General features: G+C 45.0%; 1 protein-coding gene across 4 annotated transcripts in view; it reads left to right on the plus strand.

Moving 5' to 3' along the window:
* The window catches only part of eml4 (EMAP like 4), a 44682-nt gene that overhangs the window by 1971 nt on the left and 32266 nt on the right, over positions 1-10445 (plus strand). For 3 of the 4 annotated variants that reach the window (XM_028989261.1, XM_028989264.1, XM_028989265.1), the window contains exon 1: positions 8959-9165. The exons of the other annotated variant lie outside the window; for it this stretch is intronic. In XM_028989261.1, coding sequence (XP_028845094.1) covers positions 9108-9165 — 58 coding nt within the window. In that variant the 5' untranslated portion in view covers positions 8959-9107. Of the gene's footprint in view, positions 1-8958; positions 9166-10445 lie in introns of those variants that run through there. 4 annotated transcript variants of the gene reach the window in all.

Raw genomic sequence — 10445 nt, forward strand, 5'->3', positions numbered from 1 at the left:
CAGAGCGATTCCAGATGCAGGAATGCCATCTCTCCTCCTCCCCTGTTTCGCGTCCCCACCCTTAACAATAGATTACACTTCAGCAGGAATGAAGCATTCTTTCCGCCGCACTCTTTTTCACGTGAGTGTGAAGCTACCAGAGTGGAAGAGAGAGGCCAAAGTCTCACACACACACACACACACACACATACATATAGATGCGAAGTGGACAGTAGACCTACTGACACACTGCACTAAAATCAGCCCGCAGAAGGATGTGCCGTGTGTGTGTGTGTGTGTGTGTGTGTGTGTGTGTGTGAGACTACTGGATGTGTGCTCACTGTACTTCTTAAAGCTTTTGTAAACAGGATGTGTCTGGGCTTTTGTGTGCGCTGTTTGTGTGACTGACAAACATGGGTGGGTGTGTTTGTGTTCTTTGTACTGTACAAGATCAATAAGAACAGTTTTTTAGAACCAGAAAGCGTAGCTTATTTAAAATAAAGATTTTTATCATTTTTTAAGTTTGAAAGGAGACTTACCTTTGGACACAAGTTGGACACAAGTTGGACAGGTCCCACTGGTGCATTTGTTGGGCACCAGAATTTCTTGATGGACTGTCCATCAAGAATTTCTCCTTGAGTTTAAGCATAATTGGAGATTCAATGACTTACACAATACAATTTCTTGGTGACAACCACAGGCGAATTAAGAGAAAAATAGTCACCATTAAAAAGCAGAATAAAAAAGTAACAATAAAAAAAAATAAACACAAAATAAGGACGAGGCATTCATGGAAATGTATTCTCATTTCAATTCTTTTAGCAGTGTTTTTATATTTATTGGAGAAAAGTAAGGTGGATAGTGGGTAAGACACTACCAGAAGATCCACAAAGTTTCAAACCCCACTTACTACCATTGTGTCCCTGAGCAAGACACTTAACCCCAAGTGTCTCCAGGGGGACTGTCCCTGTAAATACCGAATGTAAGGCACTTTGGATGAGGGCGTCTGGTAAATGCTGTAAATGTATATGATGGTGAACCTGGTAATATTAACATTCATGTACAGGGAGTGCAGAATTATTAGGCAAATGAGTATTTTGTCCACATCATCCTCTTCATGCATGTTGTCTTACTCCAAGCTGTATAGGCTCGAAAGCCTACTACCAATTAAGCATATTAGGTGATGTGCATCTCTGTAATGAGAAGGGGTGTGGTCTAATGACATCAACACCCTATATCAGGTGTGCACAATTATTAGGCAACTTCCTTTCCTTTGGCAAAATGGGTTAAAAGAAGGACTTGACAGGCTCAGAAAAGTCCAAAATAGTGAGATATCTTGCAGAGGGATGCAGCACTCTTAAAATTGCAAAGCTTCTGAAGCGTGATCATCGAACAATCAAGCGTTTCATTCAAAATAGTCAACAGGGTCGCAAGAAGCGTGTGGAAAAACCAAGGCGCAAAATAACTGCCCATGAACTGAGAAAAGTCAAGCGTGCAGCTGCCAAGATGCCACTTTGCCACCAGTTTGCCCAAATTTCAGAGCTGCAACATCACTGGAGTGCCCAAAAGCACAAGGTGTGCAATACACCTTGTATGGCCAATGTAAGAAAGGCTGAAAGACGACCACCACTGAACAAGACACACAAGCTGAAACGTCAAGACTGGGCCAAGAAATATCTCAAGACTGATTTTTCTAAGGTTTTATGGACTGATGAAATGAGAGTGAGTCTTGATGGGCCAGATGGATGGGCCCGTGGCTGGATTGGTAAAGGGCAGAGAGCTCCAGTCCGACTCAGACGCCAGCAAGGTGGAGGTGGAGTACTGGTTTGGGCTGGTATCATCAAAGATGAGCTTGTGGGGCCTTTTCGGGTTGAGGATGGAGTCAAGCTCAACTCCCAGTTTCTGGAAGACACCTTCTTCAAGCAGTGGTACAGGAAGAAGTCTGCATCCTTCAAGAAAAACATGATTTTCATGCAGGACAATGCTCCATCACACGCGTCCAAGTACTCCACAGCGTGGCTGGCAAGAAAGGGTATAAAAGAAGAAAAACTAATGACATGGCCTCCTTGTTCACCTGATCTGAACCCCATTGAGAACCTGTGGTCCATTATCAAATTTACAAGGAGGGAAAACAGTACACCTCTCTGAACAGTGTCTGGGAGGCTGTGGTTGCTGCTGTACGCAACGTTGATGGTGAACAGATCAAAACACTGACAGAATCCATGGATGGCAGGCTTTTGAGTGTTCTTGCAAAGAAAGGTGGCTATATTGGTCGCTGATTTGTTTTTGTTTTTGTTTTGTTTTTGAATGTGAGAAATGTATATTTGTGAATGTGGAGATGTTATATTGGTTTCACTGGTAAAAATAAATAATTGAAATGGGTACATATTTGTTTTTTGTTAAGTTGCCTAATAATTATGCACAGTAATAGTCACCTGCACACACAGATATCCCCCTAAAATAGCTAAAAATAAAAAACAAACTAAAAACTACTTCCAAAAACATTCAGCTTTGATATTAATGAGTTTTTTGGGTTCATTGAGAACATGGTTGTTGTTCAATAATAAAGTTTTCCTCAAAAATACAACTTGCCAAATAATTCTGCACTCCCTGTAGGAATAAGAGTGCCCAGGTCAGGACGAGGAGACGCTGGTGTTTAGAAACCGTTCTTGGAAGTGGCAGCATGTCCCCACTAGCAGGATGGATGACTAAAGTCCAGTTTATGATGCAGACCACAGCACCTGTGGCTGGGCTGTTTGTTCGCATCACGTTTCCTCCGTTTGTGTACAGGATCAGTGAAGAGTCTCTGATCTGCTACAAATCGGGGGAGAATGGGGGAGGATGGATGGCCTTTAAAGGGTTGCCTTTATCAGAGCTGCATGTCAGAGAGAAGTAGGGCTGAAACAATATTCTCCAAGCGGACTGGTTTGTAGCCTGTGTTATAGGGCTGGGCATTTTTTCATGATTGATAAAATGGCAGAAATCAGCATTTTTTGTTTGTGTCTTTACATTACTTTTAAACTGAGACACGCTGCTGTATCCCAAGTCTCACAGTAGTTCCCACATCTACCACATGTTGCATGTGTTTCCAATTCCACAGACAAATTGGCTTATTTTGCGAAGCCAACAAATAAGATTTCAGTGTGGGCGGACATTAATTAAACTCCTCCTTTTATTTAACGTTATTTAATCTAATAGGAATTATTACTTGTGTAATAATGTGATTTATTATTATGTATGTTGTGGTGGTAGACAGTTATTACTGCTTTGTGTTTGTGTGTTTTGTCAGTTGTAAATATTCTGACTGCCGGAGAAATGTGAGAATGATTCTCCTCCAATAGCAGGTTCTGTAGTCAGTGTGCCAAGGCCTGCACTCGTCCTCTTGCTAACTGGGACACTGCAGCGGGCAGCGCACAGCACTGCCCCTCAGCTGATATTGCAGATTTTCTGCTCTGCAGTTGAGTGCCACATGGTGGTGACCTCATCCTGTCCTCCTGGGGTGCGGTGGCGGCTGCAGATGTGGTGCGATGGCCCAGTGGAGCGTTCCTGTCCTGTGCACCACCAGCAGCTTTCCTCCTTGCTCTTTCACATTGAGGGGATTGGTCAGGGGCAGTAGTCCCTCCCCTGTCTAGATATTTTGTGCACTTTTTCAATGTTACTGACAGAGGGCGCTGTTCCCCTGGCATAGCATGAGCCTCAAATGGGAAGTGTGTGTGTTACTGTGTGTGTCTGTATTGTGGGACTATTTCATAAATTGTGGAGAATCAGGAAGTGAACACACCTAAAACATGGGTAACTGTACACTTGCATAAAAATCTGATTCTCTGGAACCTAGAAAATATCAGCCTAGAGGTTAAGGAAGTGGCCCCGTAATCAGAAGGTTGCCAGTTCAAATCCCGACATGCCAAGGTGCCACTGAGGTTCCACTGAGCAAAGCACCGTCCCCACACACTGCTCCCCGGGTGCCTGTCATGACTGGCCACTGCTCACCAAGGGTGATGGTATAAAAGCAGAGGACACATTTCACTGTGTGCACCATGTGCTGTGCTGCTGTGTATCACAAAGACAATCACTTCACTTTCTCACTTCTCACTTAAATAGAGAGAGAACGAAGATGGGAGGAATTTGGAAAGAGAAAAAACATCTGATCAAGTCAGGCAAGAACCAATCAAGTGTGGCAGGTCAGGGCTGTAGCTGTGCTTCAATATTTCACGTGTAAGACTCCCTCTCCTTCCCTCTCCAGGATTCACATCCAAATGCTGTACAAAGGTGAACGGTTCCGAACACATATTTGGAAACTTCAGGCAGTGAAGAGAAGGCGAGAGGCAGCTTGTCACTAACTGCATTTATGTGTATAACCCTGAGCGCTCCTGTCTCCTGCTGCATTTAGAAACTGCAAATTTCCTCTCAGAACAGCACTTAGAATTGCAAATTAACTACTCATAGAAGGCCATTTACACACACACACACACACACACACAGACAGATTGGGACTTTCCAAAAATGTATCTGTGTTGGTGATTGTGTGCCTTTGTGAGTGACTTTGCACTTCTGCTCCTAGTGAAGCTTAGAGCAGTGTACACTGCTGTGTGTGTGTGTGTGTGTGTGTGTGTGTGTGTGTGTGTGTGTGTGTGTAAATGGTAGAGACTGGCATTATGTGGGAATAATAGGTGTGTGTGTGTGTGTGTGTGTGTGTGTGTGTGTGTGTGTGTGTGGTTTAGTTTTTGTGCCGGTCTAGATGAGCTGAAAGCTATTAGCCACCATTTGTGTAGTAATATACAATCTCACCTGTCAGTTTCGGCACAAATGTTGTGTGTTCAGGTTTTGTAACAAAGGACCTTTTTTTGGCAGTAGCTGGGGGCCGGAAGTCTCAGCCACAAGTTCCAGTGAAGCGGCTGGCCCGGTGCCATGCATGTGGGCAACCTCTGCACAATGTTGCGATGCTGTGGGTGTCTACAACACAAACGAGAAATGATAGAAAGAGATGGAGACTTCCTAAGGAGAGTTCATATGCAATCTAAATGGAGTTCATTTGATCAATAAGCATCTTCCCTTTGAGATTGACCAATCATAGTGGACAGCAACTGCTATGACTTTGGCTGTTACACATGCACACAGACCATCAGGAAGGTACTTTTAGTTCAGTTTTCACTGCCTTATGGCTATACAGTTAAACATCATGTGTATACATGCTTCAGGTACATAAACTGATCAGCACTGTACACATGCCAATTTTTACAATTTACTTTTTCAATTAAAAAATTGAAACCATTGCATTGTAAGTGATGCTGATGAGAATTCAGACATTTTGGGCTTTCACAATGACAATGTGCAATTTAATGAAGAGTAGTAATTGTCAATGGCAACATTAATAGTAATCCAGTCATAAGATTCCTTGGAACTGACCAGGTACCTGGGTGGCCTGTGTTAATCGATAAGGGTGGATCCATCTGATAATGTAGAGAAGGAATCAACAAGAGTAGGAAAGATTGGTGTTGTAAATCAAGGAGTTTGTTGTCTATAGTAACACCAAGGTTGCGTACAGGAGAGAGCTGTGAGTTGTTTGGGTAGGTATCAAGATCCTGATGTGGTGAATAATCTGCTGGAATAAATATTAGTTTGGTTTGTTGGGATTTAGATGGCAGAGATCTTGGAGGAAGCATGCACATCTGATGAAGATGATTTGTGTTGTCAGCATAGCAGAGGTAGGATAACCCATGTGAGGAAGTGATCTCATGTAGAGGAAGGTAATGAGAGGATTGAGTATTGAGCCCTTAGGGACGCCAGTGGAGAGTCTGTGTGAAGCAGACGTGGATCCTTTCCAAGTCATGCTCATCAAGGTAGGAATGAAATCACTTCCATGGCAAGCCCTGAAGTGTGGGGCTCAGTGTGACATGGGGTGAAAAACACAGGTTCCTGTGCCCTAGTAGGTCTCTGCCAGGCTAATTGGGAACAGGGATTTTCGGAATGCAGGCAGCACTGCCCTAGGGGTGGGGGGTCAGGATGCTGTAGGCACTGCCCTCATTGCTGTAGTACCAGATACATTTGTGAATATTGGTGGTCTCCAAAAAGAAAACCCTACAGTGTTTCACTCAGCATGTTCACATTTTCACCCCTTTAGCCTCAATACACAAAAACATGTCATTGTGTGTGTGTGTGTGTGTGTGTGTGTGTGTGTGTATGTATACATATCTCACACACACACACACACACACACACGCAGACACACGTTTAGCCAAAGAAGCCAGGTAGCGACGTAGTTTTACACAAAAAGACACAAATGATGCATTAATATGGTTTTGTTATTTTATGCAAGTTACGTATTGGTAAGTAATGATGACGTTAATTGTTGATTGGACCGCATCTCTGTGCCACAGTGTGGTGGCTGTCATGTGCTGTATGCCTGAGTGGTGTTTATCAGTGTTGTGAGCAGGTCCTCTGATGTAAAGCGAGGGAATGCTCCACTTGACCAAACACTCTGTCACCTGAGACAGCGGAGGAAGCAGCTCAGCAACTAGCCCCACCGCTTCCTCTGTGCCATGATGGCGCCAGCCGTCAGACTGGCACTGGGGAATGAGGAATGCTTTATTACTTTTAAACAACATGCTCGCATGGAAGATGAGCAGATTGCATTTCTGTCTGTTGATGCGCCTGTACTTGCCTCAACCGAAAATCATTATCCAGAAAAAAGCAAAGACAAAGGAGTTGGAGAGTCTGCAGAGTCTTCTACTGATTAATGATGCCACCGTTTCTCAGACACGCAGGTACTGACGAGGAGGACATGATGTCAAGCTTCTGCCCTTTGTCTGGAGGACAAGATCAGATGAATGGCGACCTTGTTCAAATGTGACATCCTCATGTCTTCCAACTTACAAACCTGCAAGCGAAACACACATACACACACATTCTACTCTGAATTGCCATTCTTTCTCTATTTTGCCTGTGGTGCCTGTGTGAAAATATTTTCTTCTGTTAGTTTCTGGCTCAGAAACTGCACTTGCACTTTTACTATACACCTCTGACAGAAGTTGTAAAAATGCAGATTTCCTGTCTGGCCATTGGCTGATGTGGCTCTCCTGACCCCTGTACTCTGCTCTTGCTTGTGTTTGTGCTGGTCACCAGCGGAGTGCCAGTGTTAGCGTGCATGTGAGAGAAAGATGATCTCGTTCATCAGGACTCTTCATTGTGTGTGAAACCCAAGCCAAGCGAACTGGATACTGAGTTCTTCCTTTGCCAAATGAAACCAGTGTGATGTGGCTCCTGGCCACTCTGTAGCAGTGATGGAAATGCACCAAAAATTTTAGGGCAGTAAAAATGCTGTGGATTGATTATATAAAGCAATCATTGCTACACAGCGCCATTTTGAATTTGGATGGGCAGTGGTGGCCTAGCGGGTAAGGAAATGGACCCGTAATCAGAAGGTTGCTGGTTTTCTAGTCCAGAACCGCCAAGGTGCCACTGAGGTGACACTGAGCAAAGAACCGTCCCCACACACTGCTGCTCACCAACGTGATGGTTAAAAGCAGAGGACACATTTTGTTGCGTCACTGTGTGATGTGCTGTGTATCGCAATGACAATCACTTCAGTGTAATTTGTAACTCTATCGGTAATTTAGAGGTATGGCAGGGTTCAGCCCAGTTGAAATGCAATAGACCAGCAGATCTATGTCAATGCACACAACACGGAAGTTAAAAGCTGGTGCCCTGGTGTGTGTTTTAATACCGCACACACTCACCACACTCCCACGCTTCCCCCAGGGCACTACCTGCTGGCAAATTCAATACCATTTATTCTGACTCAACAGACCAGATCATCTAGTTCATTAAACAGCCATTAGACTTTTGCTGGGACAAAAGAACATACTATTATATTTAGCACAAAATCAGAAATTTCTCATAAAAACAATGATTTTTAGGAGAGCCTTTGACTACTTTTGTTTCCTCCTGTATTTTAATTTCAGCTAGATATTTGCATTCAAAGCTGTACTGTGATGTAGTCGTTTGGTCATATTTGTGAAACATGTGCATTTGTTTCATGGGTCAAAATAAAAACGACTGACTACTGAATGATGGCAACAGAGAAATTAGTGTTATATATGTGTGTGTGTGTGTGTGTGTGTGTGTGTGTGTGTGTGTGTGTGTGTGTGTGAGTGTGTGTGTGTGTGTGTGTGTGTATATATATATATATAAACATTTTGCTGCTCTTACCTTTGTTCTATCCACTTTCTGCCGAGACAATGCAATTTCCCACTTGTGGGACTAATAAAGGTTTATCTTATCTTATCTTATATGAGAGGATATATGGAGTGTTGGGAGAATTCACTGGGACTGTGCAGTTTGGGCTTCTGGGTGGGAATATAAGGGCATTCTTCCCTGAATTCTCTCCCCTTTTTCCCTCAGGCCATGCAGCTAGTCACCAGTTTCTTGTTTTCGTTTTTCCCGTCCAACTTGGCATTGGCTGTTGCAGAAAGAATGCGCTCTCCTCCTCGCCTGCACGGTCTTCTCGTCTCTTTTCTTTACTGCATTCTTTAAGCCCCTGTTTCTGTACTCTGTGAACGGGTCTGGTACGGGGTTTTCCCAGGATACCGATCAAACCCCGACTCTTCCCTCCTGCAGGGTCCAGTAGGAGACACAGTGGACTCTCAGTCATGGGAGACACCCAGCCCAGGTGATGATGCTTACCGCTCATGGTCTGGTCCGGTTCAGAAAAGCCTCTGTTATTCTGTCGCCTGTTTAGTGGCCTTTGTCCTCGGTCCTTATCTATTAAAATAGCCAAAATTATTCAGCTGAGTAACATAACATAGCAGGAATGTCCACTGTGTGTGCGTGTGTGTGCACATATAGAATGATTTAGTGAGTGTTGTATGCATCAGCACGGCAGGGGTTAAATCTGTCTGGCCCCTCCCTCAGCCAGCCAAGATTTTCTTTTTTTAATCTTTCACTCCTCCTCCCGCCGCCTCTGCCGTTCTCGCTCGCTGCAGCCTGGCCTTTGTGTGAGCGGGAAGCCTCGGAGAGGGTGCAGACGAGAAGCGCGCGTGAGACGGACAGGAGATTAAAGCCACTGCGAGCGGGGCGGACACCACACGCGCCGGAGAGGAGGGGACGCGAGCGCGCACTCGGAGAAGAGAATGGAGGAGTGTAGAACCGTCACCGCGGCCGCTCCGCTCCTCAACCACCACTGTGCTGGTAACGTGCTGGGGGGGAGGGTTTCAGTCTGTCTGATGGGGCTTCCCCATCCACACGCTGCTCAGAGAGGAAATGAATCTTCATCTGCTGTGTGTGTGTGTGTGTGTGTGTGTGTGTTACAGCAACGTGATCATGTTGTAGTGTACCACTGGCATCTGTGGCAATTTTAAAAGTTTAGTGTGTATTCAATCTGTGTTTGAACTGCTGTTTCTTGACGGCCTGTGTGTGTGTGTGTGTGTGTGTGTGTGTTTTGCAGTTATGGTATTGTTTTAGTTGAGAAAGAATAGTTGGCCTCACATTTGGAAGCCCATTCATAGCAGACTGCCCTCAGGGATCTGACAGTGTGTGAAAGGCCCTCTGCTGGTGTGTGTGTGTGTGTGTGTTAACGTGAGGAAGTCTGCTTATGACCCGGCGTGCTCTGAGCTCTTGGGTCTGTGTGGGTGTTGCTTCCTGGCTTTGTGATGAACGGCTTCAGGTACGGCTGGTCAATCAGTAACCTGATCCAGCAAACTGAAGTGCATGTAGGAAGCAGTTATCTGTGTATCCTGTCGCGACCTGCATGCTTTTCTTCCACGCTGTGTGTGTGCGTGTGTATATGTGTGTGTAAGGAACAGCCACAACTGTGCACTTGTCTGGATTTGATACCCTCATGTTTCCATCTCTCCAGATCTGTCTGTCGTTCTAGCTCCCTTTGCCCATCCCCCTGTCTGTGGTGTGATTTTTCCTTTCATCCACCCATCCAGCACTGGTCTCTCATTACTAAAACAAACGAAGGAACTTTCTCTCCCTTCAAACAGACCCGCGCACTCGTGCTCAGCCTCACCCTCGTAGATGCAGGCGCGGTAGCTGTTTGTGGCTCTGAGGGTTTAATGAATGAGGAGGTGCTGTGTGTTAGGCTGAGTGCCTGAGGAGAGGAACTCTTCATCCTTTGCCCGTGTGTGTTTGGGGCGGAAAGGTGGCATTTATTGCGATCGCGGGGTCAAATGAGCTGATCGTTTTCGTGACTGCACGGTGGCCTAGTTTCGCATGCGTTGAGGAACAGAGGCTCGATTACGGTTGGATATAGCAGCAGGGGGAATATGTCCGATGTGGAACAGGGTCAAAGGTAATGCGAATACGGCCGTGAATAATAACAGGCAATTCTAGTTTCATGCTCTGCCCTATTCGTGGTATCTAAAATTGTGAATTGCACCCTGTTGGAGATGTTGCACGGCTGTGTAAGGGAGGATGGGGCAGAAATTCAGTTGTAAAGTGAAGTGTTGACAGTGCAGGGCTGTAAA

Source organism: Denticeps clupeoides, chromosome 8, assembly GCF_900700375.1.
Source record: "Denticeps clupeoides chromosome 8, fDenClu1.1, whole genome shotgun sequence".
Lineage (NCBI taxonomy): Eukaryota > Metazoa > Chordata > Actinopteri > Clupeiformes > Denticipitidae > Denticeps > Denticeps clupeoides.